This window comes from Crocodylus siamensis, chromosome 15 (genome assembly GCF_052110815.1).
Source record: "Crocodylus siamensis isolate JL-2025a chromosome 15, ASM5211081v1, whole genome shotgun sequence".
Taxonomy (NCBI): domain Eukaryota; kingdom Metazoa; phylum Chordata; order Crocodylia; family Crocodylidae; genus Crocodylus; species Crocodylus siamensis.
In genome coordinates, this window is record NC_143409.1 from 27,386,598 (window position 1) to 27,401,007 (window position 14,410).

The 14,410-nt window shown below is 45.8% G+C and overlaps 1 protein-coding gene across 3 annotated transcripts; it reads right to left on the reverse strand.

The window, feature by feature from the left end:
• Positions 1-16: 16 nt before the first annotated feature.
• On the reverse strand, positions 17-8,995 carry FAM219B (family with sequence similarity 219 member B). 3 transcript variants are annotated; one of them, XM_090029961.1, is made up of 6 exons: positions 8,497-8,995; positions 7,521-7,623; positions 5,948-6,038; positions 5,073-5,150; positions 4,408-4,456; positions 17-3,585 (listed from the first exon to the last, which is right to left on the reverse strand). In XM_090029961.1, the coding sequence occupies exons 1-6, from the start codon at positions 8,551-8,553 to the stop codon at positions 3,430-3,432; spliced, it is 534 nt and encodes a 177-aa protein (XP_089886087.1). In that variant the 5' UTR covers positions 8,554-8,995; the 3' UTR covers positions 17-3,429. The 3 variants fall into 3 exon arrangements, with proteins under 3 accessions (XP_089886087.1, XP_089886088.1, XP_089886089.1); XM_090029962.1 differs by having other exon boundaries at positions 91-3,585; positions 7,521-7,620; XM_090029963.1 differs by having other exon boundaries at positions 91-3,582.
• Between the last annotated feature and the right edge of the window lie 5,415 nt (positions 8,996-14,410).

The following is a 14,410-nucleotide window of genomic DNA, read 5'->3' on the forward strand; positions in this document are numbered from 1 at the left end:
TAATGGCCTGTGTATGTGCATTTTATTGGGAGTGGGGGAAAACAGCAAAGTGAAGCTCTGAGATATCTCCTTCACTTGCTTGCAGTAAGTCATACCAGCCATGAGTTATTTGAGACTCAGAGTCACTCTAGTTAAGAGCCACCTAGGAACCCTCTCTTTTGCAGGGACAGCTGTATGCAACTTGCTACAGCAATAAGGAGGAGCATAAGTAGCACAATATCCAGTTTATTAAACACTTTATGGAATATATATAAAATTATCAGCTCTCTATAAGACATTATATTAAATAGATTTCTTTACAGGAAGCCAATTTTCCTCTGCATAATGCAGCAGGATGACGACTTAAGGTAGCTTTCTAGCTTTGTGCCAGACCAACTCCCTGCCCCAAGCCCCCACACAAAATGACCTGTTCACTTCTTGAGATGTTCTGCACTGCCCTGACTCCTTGCTGTTGTCTTGGTAGCTGACTAAGCACCATTAAGCACCACATGAGAAAAGACCTGAAAGTAGCTAGCTGCTAAACCCCATCACTCTTGACTGACTGAAAAAGCTATGCCCCACAACAAGAACTGGAATTAATGCCCTGAAGGTTTAGCAGGAAAAGATATAGTATCCTCTTCCAACTATTACTCTAGTTGAGTGAAGTTCACAGGCAAGGGGAAAGCAGTGTTCTCACTGTAAGTGTCCTATTCACAAATGTCAAGCCACTGCACTGAAGAGAGCTCACCTGGGTTGAGAGTCACCCCATCACTGATGCTGAATGAGGCATGCATGTTGGCTGTAGTTAGCACAGGCATGCAGACCATGACAGCAGGGCTCTGCAGGACCCAGCATACCCCATGGAATGCTACTCTTATAGACTCTTCTATTGCCAGAATCAGGAAAGTGGGCCACTGACACTAGCTAGAGGCTTAGCCCCTTGCGTATGCATAAGGGCCAACCTTCTACCACTATACAGATTAATGAGTTGGGTCCAGGATCATTCTTTGAAAAGACCTGCAAAGGAAAACTCAAATCGCTTTACATGTAAATAAGTTTCATCAGACAAGTGACCTTGACAACTGGTTCTGACCTGGATCTTGGTACTGAACCACCCTGCTCTCACTGTCCGTGTGGCCCCTGTATGTTCAGGATGTAACAGTCAGTCTGGCATCCACGCCAGTGGGTTATTTCCACTGCAATCCTAGTGTCACAGACTCTATCCTCAGGCCCTCTGAAATCTATTGAGTGACCAAAAGCCAAACAGCATCATGGAAGCCCCTCATTCCTGACACCGCATTTAGTACAAGTACTGAATGATACAAGCTAGGAGGAGAAAGACTAGGCCTTCAGCAGTACTGACTCCGTTCCTCAAGCCTCCCTTCCCTTTCAGTGAAACTTTTTAATCACCAAAGAAAATAGAACTTAAGCAAAACAGATCTGCTACAAACAATTACCATTAGTGTCCAACATAACTTCCTGCTAGGGAGGTCAGTTTTAACTACTTCTGTCTGAGAGAATAAACAATTCATGATGGACTGAAGATAACTCTGGAGCACGGGGGTTTAAGATCAGAATGTCAAGATAGTTTGGAACCACAGCATTTTAAAACAATGTAGAACTTTGTTTTAGAGCTGTTTTAGATCATGATTTTATATTACAACTTCCCAATTTTGTCTTTTTGGTGAGAGTCAGTTCTTCGAGTCATAGCACACCAGGCTCCCATCCCAGCATATGTAATAGTTCAGGACAGTTTCAACAGCCCATCCAGCTCATGTTTATCTTTCCTTAAAAAATAAAAAACCCAGGTCTAGCAGCAACCAGAACTGTGTCAAGTGATAGCCCAAAGAAGAGCTACCAGTATGAGCAATCAGATCACAAGACTCCAGTCTAGTTTTCAAGTATTTAACTAAATATAATTAGCCAAATAAATCAGAACTAGATCCTGGTCCTAAGATCAGCTCTTCCACAGCAGAGTTGCCTGGTGGACACCCATCACTAAGGGAAAGACACTGAGATATCAGAAAGGGCTGCTGTAATACCAGGTGCCACTAAGTTGATCAGACAACTACAAGTCAGTGATGTACTTAATAACCGCTGAGGTGTGGGAAATGAAGCAGGGAACAAGATAATGAACACAGCAGACATAGCCCCTCTAAGAAGCTCACAGACCTGGTCATACTTGCTCTACCCTCATCTCAACACCAGCCACTATACAGTGTCTCCTTCAGTTCTCCCAAAGGGCAGCAAGCTTTGGTTCTCATCAGTGTGCAGCCCCCAGTCCAAACAAAGACAGCAGCAGTTATAAGTGTCATTACATACATTATTCTACAGATAGTCATAAAGCAGCCCTTCCTTTTTACTGATATCTCTGCTGCATCCCAGAAGATTCTTAGCTCCCAGCTATAGCCTTATACTGACCTCTCTGTCCTAGAAGGTCCCCAGCCTTCCAGGCAGGAGGGACGAATCCTAAAATAAATACAAAAAAGGTTGTGAGATCACCTGTACAAAGGTATAGAGGAAAGGCCAAGGCCTTGTGTATGAGATGCACCCAAAAACATGTGCCTGGTATCAATGATGAAAGAAGCCTCCTCCAATACCATCCAAAATCTCCCAGCAGCTCTATCTACCATGACAGCCTCTAGCCCAGAATGTCTGCCCTATTCAAACCTACCCTTCAGTTAAATCAAAATCTACTAGTTAAAGATGAACCTCAAAGGAGCAAAGCAAGGTACTCCTTAAGGGAACCAACAACTAATGAACCAAACCTCCGCAAGCTTTTCAGAACTGCTTTCAACATGAAGCAAGTTACCACGTTCTCAGTTCAGAAAAATTAAGCGTTTCCCGAAAGAACATGGAAGCCATCCAAGGCAGCATGCAGAAAGCTGGGGCTTAAGGATCACTACAGGACAAACAGCAGACCCTAAACTTCAAGCTCAGAAGACTGCAAAGAGGAAAACTGTGTTTGCAGCCACACAGAAGGGCACTAGCTTGCTGGGTTTTATGCCAGACAGGCTGTTACCAACATAAAACCTTAATTTTCCCCTTTACAAATGACTTTGGAGTTCACCTTTGAAATGAGGGCACCAGCACCCATATTCTGACTTCTTCTTCCTTCCCTGCCGGCCACCGCAAAGCACATCTTCATGGCTCCAAGGAGGTGACCAGGTGCACACAGGCAGCTTGGATGTCTGCACATCATATCTATATATTATATCACTATATGTAACAAAGTGTAGCTCTGGGATAAGCGATTTCTGCTGCTCATATAGAACAGATGCAATAGTGCAGCATTCAGCTCCCCAGTCACTGAGTCCAACTCAGCTAATGCCTAAGTTCAGTGCTGGATACATTCACCTCTATGAGGCATCCAAATGTCCCAAAAAAAAAAAAAGGGAGAAGGTCCTGGCCCTTGACCTGTACTGTGTGCAACCCCCTGCTGAACAGAGTCTACTGGATCGTGCAGGGCAGAGATTCCCCAAAGCAGCAGGGACAAGATGAGGCAACAGGCTTGGGAGGAATGAGATCTAGGTCCTCATCATCTGGGATCTCGTCAAGGTGGTACCCATCCTGCAGCAGCTGACGGTTCAGATCCTGGTTCACCTGCTGAACAGGGGACAAAGAGGGTAACAAATCCTGGAACAAGTTGCTGCAATGAGAAGATCGGGGCCTCCTATTCCAGCTAAAACAGAAACATGCTTCATAATATCTGATGTCTGACCCTACCCTCTGGGGGGCTGAAGCACGAGTTTGAGTGGGTGTCACTTGCGTTATTACATGCCACCCCTGTCACCATGCAATCCTGATATTCCTACTTAAAGGTGAACAAGAGGAGGTAATTTAAAAGGAAATTAATTGTTTAAGCTAAGATCAAGGGCTAGCAAAAAAAAAAAATCTCAACGGAAACCAGAGTCCCAAAGTTCCTGCTCTGCTCCCAATTACCAGCTCCCAGTCAATGGCTCTCACATGAAGTGCTGCCAGCTGAGCAGAGAAGGCAAACACAGGAACAAGAACCATTTTTTCCCCCCTCAGACTGCAGAACACTGCATACATCAAGACTGTGACTGCACCTCCAAATCCTCCCTTACTCTGCTTGAGACCTAAACTGCTTCAGAGTCTGAAAAGAGGCAGGGCTTATCTACCCTTTCAAGGCACAAAATTTTAACTGCATCACATAAAACTGTGGCTGGTTGGGGGAGATATAAACACTCTTTCTGCAGCTCTGGCCACTCAAACAGTACTGTTAGAAAGGAAACTTGAAATGGATCACATTCCAGGTTAGCACCAGATGAGTCAAATGAATTACATTCCAGCTACTGAGCTCTCTGCCAGCAGGTATGTGGCAGCTGAGCAAAGACAGTGGGAAAGAATGGATCTATGCATGCTGTACTGCAAATGTAAAATACAAGTACAACTCTTCGGACTTGCCTCAGCAGAAGAGTAACCAGAGGATCCTCTTGATTCCAGCTCCCCATCACTAAGAAAAGAACACAACAGTCAAAGCAAGCAAGAGAATGCATGATGAGCCCAATTAATTGCTCTCAGTTCTGAAATTGGAGGGCTGAGCATATGTGGCAAAGGGTGTACATGCCAAACCCACCCAACTTACTTTAGCAAATAGATAAGGGCATTTTTGAAGTGAGGGTGCTGAGGTCACGGACTCCAGGGGACTGAGAAACTAGCTTTAAATTTGGGACACATGACAGTTCTCCACAGGGCTCTCACAGTTGATCTAACCTAGTCAGGAGAGCAGACACATTCCTCTCCTCAAGAAGTGGCCCAAGAAGCTTAGGTGAAAGGGCAGCAAGGGATCAATCACCCAAAGATGGGAATGGAGTTTGCCTTTCAATTGCAAACATGCCCAGTTTCCTTGAAGTAATGAAACCTGTCTGCAGGGTAACAAGTGAACCACTTCCATATTACAAGCCCTGGTCTTCTCCCAAAATTTCTAAGAAATTCTATAAAGGTTGACCAATGTATAGCTCAGTTGATTGGATGCATCCTGAGCAAAGTGTTGGGTGAGCCCATTGAGTACAGATCATTCAGTATCCGATGAATGCAGCTACCAAACCACACAAACACACAACTCTCACCTGTCCGACTCAAGGGACACCAGAGTTTCATCTGCTGTCTGGCTCAGAGCAGCATAACCCTTGTTAAACTTCACTGACCTGCAGAAAGGTGCAATCAGTAAGCCAGCAACAGGCACTGAGATATGGAAATACAAATCACAGATCTGCCAGCCAACCAGACTGAGAAAGCAGGGTTGTAGAGTGGATGTGCAACCCTGGAGGGGTCCTATCAGATCTCACAGCCTTGGTATGGCTAGAGAATGAGTCCAGCTCCTCCCCAACCAATGATGACTCAGGGACCCGACAAGGCGTAGTCTAGCTACTGTGATCTGCTTAGCTCCCTGAAACCAAACAATCTCCCAGAAGCCCCTCAGGAGCCTTGCTAGAGAACAGTGCCTGTAAAATGTGGTGACTGACCACACTTATGTAGCCTCTTCAACCTGACAGCTCCTTATTCAAGATCACATGTTCATATCCTTTTAAAGTAAAATGTGTATCCTTCATAAAAATAAGCCTATGTGATTTATCTGCATGAGTTCTGGAGGGGGACAGATAATTCCTGACACAGTTTCCTTACGCTGCCCGCTGGCTAACGTGCCTCACCCCTGATTTGGAAAGACCATATCCAGGAGTGGGTTCGGTATCTGTGGTCCATTTGTCTCTCAGCTAAGACTGCCAACAGCTGAGGGAACAATTAGCCTGGACAACAATCGCTGGTTTGCTGGGTGGGCACACACTGGGACAGGGGCTGACTATCCATCACTAAAACACGGAGGCTGGAGTAGGACCAGCGACTAAGATGTTCAGGGCTCCACATTGTGTTTCTAGTCCTCAGAATACAGCTCACAGTTATATCTGGAAATACATATCAACAACAGGAGAAGATGGGATCCTACCTCTTTGAGGCTTGCTTTGGTTGGTTCAGAGTAGCTCCTCCCAGAATGCCTTTCCGCCGCAGCACTGCCTTTGCCAGTTCCCGGTGCTTCTCTGAAACCCAGAGGAGGACATTATAACCATGCCCCCAACTGACTTATAGCTCCTTGCCTGAGCTGGCAGAAGTCAGAACTAACAAGAATATGGGTGCTTAGCAATGTAATTCACGTGCAACATCCAGCACCAAATGTTCCTCTCTCATGTCACAGTAATAAGTTAGCCACCGGCTCTGATTGCACACATCAGTGGGCTTCACTTGGGGTTAGCTTCAAAGATCTTCCCCTACTACACAGACTTCAGTCCTGAACACCATCTTTAAACAATGTGAACATCAGTTTAAATACAACATCAAACATGGGAAAGCAATTAACCTCCAGGGCTTAATATAAAGCCTGACAGACTGTCAGGCCAGGAGAAGGCACAGCAAGTTCCAAAAGCAAGGATCTTCTTTGAGTACTCTCTCCAGTCCCCAGCATGCACAACCCTGGGGAATTCGGCAGAAACAACTCAGCTGACATCTAACTGGGCTGTACAGCCGTGACTCACTTGTAGAAAGCACCAGCAATCTGTGCCATCCATGCTCCAGAGTGATCAAAAAGCCGCTCCTCACACTTACCTAGCCTGGAAATCACAAGGATGAGCCTGACCACATCAGCATCACAGAAATACAGTGCTGCCTGCCTAGCCAGGTTAGCATGAAATAAAAAGCCACTTTGGCCATAGATTTTCAAAGGTTCAGAGCCTCCAGATGTACCAGCCCTACAGATAGTGGGTAGCTGAAACCACCTACCAGAGACATAAAAGTCACCACTAGACTTCCAAGCTGTTTTCCTTGTATCAAAGGGAACTGGAATAGCACAGAAGTTGATCTGTAATCCCATTTGTCACTGTGGGAGAAATCTTAAACTGTCCTGTCCCATGCAGAATCATGATCCTGATCCACTGAACCAGGATTTTTTTTCTGACCATATGGAAAAATCTAGGCTTTAAGTTATGATTAGATGGAGCTGCCCAGTGATGCAATGCTGGACTTGTACCACTCCTTCCTCCACAGTATATACTTTATAATATGAGAGGATCACTAACCTCTGTAGTAAACATTAATGCTCTCTTTTAAAGCAGGTTAAGTTGGGGTGAGGAAAAGACTCAGACCAAGTAGCTTGATTAAGGACCTCCAACACCAAACAGGCAAGGGACAGGTATACCATACATAAGTAGAGTAACCTTCAAAAGGGGGCAAGGAGAATTTCGGTATCCATGGCCTGTACAGCTCTTGGCCTTCCTGCTAAGCCCATCAATAGCCACTTCAATTGCCATTATAGAGGTTTATCCCACAAACATCCAAGACCCAGATTCTTTTCTTTTCACCTGGACTACCACATTTTCATGGGATGATATCGCCTTTCAGTCATTACTGATCTGGGCTAGAGTTGAACCACTGATTTAGAGGTGAATTTCTCCACACCTCTACCCAGTCTCAGCTGGGATCCTGCTGAGGAAGTGGAGACTCTGTGGCAGCACAGGGCCATCACTTACGCAGTTTGGCCTGAATGGTGGGAGCTGTGTTCATGATATATGGTCCCTTTTTCTCCACTGCCTCAGCCTGCTTCTTTGTCCTCTTGTTCTCACTCTGCACCTGCTGAAAGGAAAATTAAGCAAGAACACAGCTGGTCAGTGAGTGGCAAAAGCAACAAGGACAACTTTACCTGTGCTCACCACGAAAAATTCCTATTGTTGGTATTTCTCGAGTAACCATCACTACAACATCAGTCTCCTGATCACCGTGGCAGCCTCCTGGCACAGCAGTTCAAGAGAGCTGCAAGGGTGAAGTCCTCTTCTCAGCCAGCCGCTGTGACTGCCAGGGGGACTGGAAAGAAGAGCCGTAAAAGGGAAAAAGAAAGTCCATTCAAATAGGAAGGTCTGTGGTAGTTTGAGACGATTTGTACAGCAGAGCTTGCAAACTCCTTTGTTGGGTAAGAGAAGATGCGGGATATAAAGCCGAATGAGGCTTTTAAAGGCTGTTATAGGCCACAGACACTCAAACCTTAAAAAGACACTCAGGCGTTTTACTTAAACTTGCTTTTTTGAGCATTTCCAGCTTGCCTCTGCTTCAGTGACTTGTGCCAGCTTCCTTTTCCAAGGCAGGGATGAGGAAGTCAGGGATTGTGCTGAATAAAGCCAATGATAGGCGACACCCCCAAATGTGGCAGCAGTAACGGGCCAGAAAGGAAAACTCAGCAAAAAAACAACTTCATGGGACAAAAAGCCACGGAGGGTTCCTTGAAAACAGCGACGCTCAAGAGCCCTGTGTGCCTTCGAGGCGCAGGTGAACCAAGCGGGGCAAGAAGAAGAGCTCCGGAGCCGGCGGGGCAGACACCCGGACGAGGCGAGCCCGCTGCGGGCACTGCTCCCCCGGCCCCGAGGCGGGCGGGTGGACACACGGGTTGGGCCGGGCCGCGGAGCCCCGCGAGGGGACGAGGCGGTCGGGCAGATCCCGCCTGGGGCTGCTCACCGCGTGGGCACTCGGACCGAGCCCGGGCCTGGCCCCGCCGCCGTCGCCTGTCGCCATGGTCGGTCGCTCTCCCTCCCCGCAACGCCGGGCCTGACCCCGCCCCTCATTAGCATAACGCTGCAGTCACGAGCAATCCACAAGCGCCGTTCCCTCGACTGCACCCCCCACCGTCCCGCCCCGCGGCAACACCTATTGGCAGCTGTGGGATAAACGGGCCAATCAGCGAGGTACACTTTCCTTAGCCGCCACCGGCCCTTGAAGCCGAATATGGCAGCAGCATCCTCTTCCGCCAGGACAGCGGAGGAGGGGGCGAGGCGGGGCACAGCGATTTTCTGTCCCGCTGGTGCCACCTCTGCGATGCCCGCGCTCCAGGGCTGGCGGCGCACCCGTGTGAGGCCGTCGCTGTCTGTGCCGTGCCGTGGTGGGCGGGGAGGCGTTGAGAGCACGGCCAGGGATCATCGATGGCGGTAGCACCTCCGTGCGCCCCGGACGGGGTTGCCAACTCGTTTGACTCCTCTGAGAGGTTTCCCAAATGCCACGTGCCCAACCCGCAAACCGGCCCGCCTGCGTCAGTTACAGAGCACTGTGCACGGCCTTTACGTCAGGCAGGCAAATGCACGTGACTGTTACATTTTAAAAACCCACTGGACTGCTGTATGTCAGGTTCACCATTTAATGTTTATTTTCATGAATGTCCTATCACTTTTCTCCCGGGTGACCCAGCATCTGCCGTCAGTTTATACCTAATTCCTGGAGACGCCGGGGCAATCCTGGAGGGGCGGCAACCCTACCGTTGTACAGGGCAAGTAATGGCTGCACCGTCTGCCCGCTGCAGCAGCACCAGCCTCACTGCTCTAACGGGGCTGACACTGCTGCAAGCTGCCCAGCTTGCAAGGCCCAGGCACCCTTTTCTGGCATCTCTTCTGCAAACTGTTTCCAGCACACCTCAGAAAAGGGGTAGGGATGAAAAGGGCACTCAAGATTAATTCGTGGCACCCAGCCAAAAAGGCTGCCACTGCTCCTCCTCTAGTCCTGCACAGTACCTGGAGGTGCATTCCTGCTGCTGCTTTTCCCTATGCAAGAGCACACCTACCTTTCTTCTTCCACCCTGGAGGGCCGGGGGGGGGGAACTTTTTTCCAAGGAACATTTATATAAATGATGTTCCTCAGCAAGTTTTCAGAAGGAAAGTAAACATTGTAACCGATTGATTAAAGAGAGCTTGAAAGTGTCTGCTGCAAGGAGCACAGAACTTCTCAGTAGCATAGATGCATCTCCCCTACTCCAAAGGGATGAGAATTTCACCTCTAGGCCTGAACAAAGCATAGGTATGAACCACGCAGCATGTGTCAAACCACACGGCAGAAAGAGGAGACTCCATATCACAGGCTGTTGCGTAAATATTTACACAGATGACAACATGCTGGGTGGACACCTAAGGAAGGGACGGAAGCTGCAATCCATCAATGGATCATAAAATAAGTTAAAAATGCATTAAAAAGGAGAAACTCAAGGGGAGAAAGTAATGAAGGGGCCACAGCCTCAGGACTGTTCCACCAGCACCATATAGTTAAATCACATCTAGAGGGCATTGAAGTTGAGGCCATTAACACACTGCCTGTTCATAACCAGAACAGGTCTCCCCCAGCTTCACAAGAGTAACTTTTAGAATACTACAATTATGAAAACGATAATTGCAGTACTTACTTTCTTATGAAAGCTAACATTCAAATGAATTGGGAGTCTGGTAGCTGAAAGGGTAGACTTATTTCATTGCCCATGGATCCATTTCACAGGATGGAGAAAGAAACCATTCAATGTTCATTCTTCGTAGCACTGAGAAGGAGATGAAGCCCTGCTGTAATTTGCTGAGTGAATACAGGCAGAAATTACATGCTTGTATGAACTCAGCCCTTAATAAAATAGGTTTTTAGATTAATCAACCACAGTGGCAGTATACAGTCATATAATTTTAATATCAATCTGGTCTGAGGAAGACTAGGGATTAGGTGATTTGGAAGAGAATAAAAATTAAATGAAAATAAAGACACATTTAAGTACTTGTGCACCTGATCATGCTACAGAGGTCAGGCTAGGAGCTGTTTATAACACTTCATTACATGTGCATCTTTTCCCTCTTTTCTAGATCAAGCGAGTCTCTTGTTCATGTTGAAATTTAAGTTTCATATGTATGCAAAAATGCAACATTGCCCTAGAAAAAGTGCAGATTGAATGAAGCTCCTTATAAGCAGAAGCTGCCCTCAAGTTAAATAATTTTTAACAGTAAAGTCAAGTCAAAATATTCCATTTTTAAATAAACATTGACATTATGTTGCAACAGAAAACAATGGAAAACACAATTTTTAAAAAAGATACTCGTTCTGGGCTTTTGCTTTATTAATGAAACGGTGTGAAAAAAATTTGTAGAAGGGAATCCCTACACATCTATATAAATTGGTAGGTTTCAGTTTCATCAAAAGAAGTTCATGATGAAAAGTTGTTTTGACAAGACAAGCTTTTCATCTTCCACAGAAGGCTTATTTTGCACCCACAGCCACCACAGTGGCTAGTTTGTGTTGGTGCCAGCTCACCTAGCACCACTTTAATGAAAGCATGAGGGTCCTGCCATTAGAGTGATGTTTCTGCTCCCTAGAACATAGTGCCTCTTAGTGTGCAAGCCCTGTTCAACCGTGTGTTGCCGCTTATTCTGGGTCCATGATTTTGAGGACACAATTGGGTTAAGGAGCTTCATTGCTGTTGGCAGTATAGCAGCAGTGGGTGTTAAAGACCCTCAATTTATTACAATGATATTTCTTTTAAGCCTCACCTTTGCTACCAGATGCTCAAGTGCAACATCTGTTCAAAAGAGCAATCAATAAGGACAGCCATTTTGATCATCTCTTCCAGACCTCCATTAAAATGCAGCAATTGCTTCACCAGGCCTGGTCTGAGCCCTGCATAGGTCAACTTGCATACAAGGCTTTCTACACAGCACACTTAGAGATGTGGCTCTTCCCTCAGGCAGAATAGGCAGGGACTATTCTTGTCAACCAAGGAATGAGTCAGCTGCTAGTTTAGGGATGGGCAAAGAATGGCCTGGCAGGGGCTGCATTATCCAGCTTGCAGGGTCCCTAAAATATTAATTTTCTAAATATTTTATCTTCCCCTGGCTACCTGTCATGCGACCCTTGATGGCTTGTCAAACTCAGTCAGCGGCCCTCTGCCCAAAATAACTGCCCGCCCCTGTGCTAGTTCATAGGGTGTGAACCTTGCGGACTTAACCTGCTTCTTGTCAGCTATCATAGTAGCCATGTGTTTTTTGCACAGAGAGGTGTCTTTTTGGAAAGAAATAAAGAGATAAAGGAGATGGAGATTTTCTTTATACACTTAGCTGAGAAAATCAGTTTGAAGCTCAGACATAACAAAGAAAACTGAGGCAGGGTTATGGCTGCTCCACCCTTTACACACTCACAGAAGAGCAAGATGGCACGCGGATGCTTCAGTTTACATGAATACCAAGAAAAGTGGTATGCCACGCATTTTCTCATGCACCCCTACATTCAGATCCAAGTCAAAGCATGAATTCTAAAAAGACTTTTGGAGGGAGCTAATTCTTAGAGGTGTTTTTAAAATTCCTCTTCCTCACTTAACAGCACAATACAGAGACATACTTCCAGTGTAAAGATACTAGCATAGACCCCACATCATTACAAACTGACTCCCCCAGCCTCCCTCAAAGCAGAGTAAGGTCTAGTGTCTTATATGCATAGCCATCCTATGGCTTATGTCCCCTCCCCCGCCTCCAAACAAAGGCAAAAAACCTCCTCCTTTCATCTCTCCTTTGCAGAGGGCTTCCATCTTCAGGACTTTCACTAGGTACAAATAGTAGTCATGATTGGTAACTGGTAAAGACACTAACTCTCAAAATTACTGTCCTAGCAAATGAGAACTAAGATATAATGCCAATATTTTCTCAACCCAATGACAGTTTCTTGTCATTATTAAGGTTTTATTCTCACATGGGATTGTAGGCTCTGTAGCCACATGAATCTTAGCAGTTCAGGAATTTATAGCCTTTGAGTAAAGATAATTAGTTAGTTAGTTAGTTAGTTAGTCTGAATGGCTATAAGATACATTATCTTGAAAGGTCACATGCTGAGAAGATCCCAAATGAGACTTGTTGCTGTTAGGGAAGAGAAACACACAACCAAAATCCACTCCTAAATGTAAGTGTTCATAAAAAGCAAAAACCTGTTTCAGTTAATAATAGACAGGGTTGATGTAGTTAAACCAAAGCATGGCAGTTTTAAGTTCATTAGATGAATATTAGCCAATAATGAAAGTATTTTGCAAGTAAATATTTATTAGAGAAATATCTGATGTTATTAAAGCTCATTTTCCCATCACTAATTAATAATAAATCTGAAAGGCTTCTACCATCAAAAACGCCTTAGTTCTCACTCCCTATCTCCACGCATTCTAAATTCATTTGAATTCTACATTTGTTTGAAAAAGGCATATTCAGAAATTAGGAAAAATGTACTGTCAGGTACCTATTTGTCAGCTGAGTTTTCAAAGTCTTTCCACCCCATTCCTTAAACCTGTACTTCCCAAACAGTACACACAGGAAAATGGATTGCCCTGGGAGGCTGGATAAGCAGTACTCAGTACATTTACAGGCCAGATCCAGCCAGTGATCCCAGACCAAGAACAGAGGGGCCCTATCCAGCTGACTGGAGGGGGGGGCAGGGGGGGCAGCACATTGCTGATCCAGCAGCATGGGGGAAGGGAGCATGCCTTGGCCCTGTGGGGAGAATGGGCCATAACTCAGCACCAAGACAGCAGTACAGAAGGGCAGGGAAGGTGGTGTGGCCCAGGTTGGACCTACCATGCAATGTTTGAGACCTGGCAACCAGGGAGGGTGACAGTATTACTTGCCACTGCTCCCCTGCTGCCAGATTTCCTGTAAGCCTGATGCCCTAGCTTTGTGGGCCGGATTTGGCCTGTGGGCCAGAGCCTGAGCAACCTTGGATTACAGCATAAAGGCAGGCCCCATAATTGTGGAATACTGGTTCTAGGAAAGCAAGTGGTGGCTATAGCTTGAATTTATTAGCATCTCATCATTGCTGGAAGAGAGCTTTGGAAGATGTATATAGTTCAAGAGCAAACTTAAAAAAAAAAGAAGAGATATGATTAGGGATCACAGGAAAAAGAAGTTACTCTACTGAACTGGCAGGAGAAGGAAGAATATGTGCACTTCTAGCAACAATGGTGGTAGTTTCCAATTCAAATAATAAGCAGAAAAATAAACAGGGATGAGGGCCAAATAACAGATAACCAAGAAATACAAGATTTGTTTATACCTTTTGGTTCCTGAAGGTGGAGCTAAATGCTCAGCTGAGGACTAAAGGAAGGGCCAGAAGAGAGGACAAAGACAGTTCTCAGCAATGCTGGGCAAAGTGAAGGACACAGCAAGCACCTGGAGACAAATAACCACCATTCACAGATGCATTATTCTCTTTCTGTTTTTAGGGTCTGTTAAGAAGAGCTGGCTGACTACACATTTGCATGACTACAGCCAGCTATTTATAGGCATCCACTACTCCAAAAACACTTGAAATGGGCACTTTTGGAGAGACACCATAGCAGCACACATCTTTCTTCTCTGCCTTGGAAAGTTTTATCTATATAGCGGGGCACTACTCCATTCATATGGAACATCTGCATATTCGCACCACAACAGTGACAAAAGATGAAATTTTCCCTCCAACATACAGATGTTAAGGCTAAAAATTCAGCACAATGACATACAGAAGTGACCTTGACTACATAGCACCTGCAGCACTGCCTCTCAGCAAGTCACCTCCCAAGATGCAAGGTGTTCAGTTGCCTGTACTGGGGAAGCAGAAGGGATTG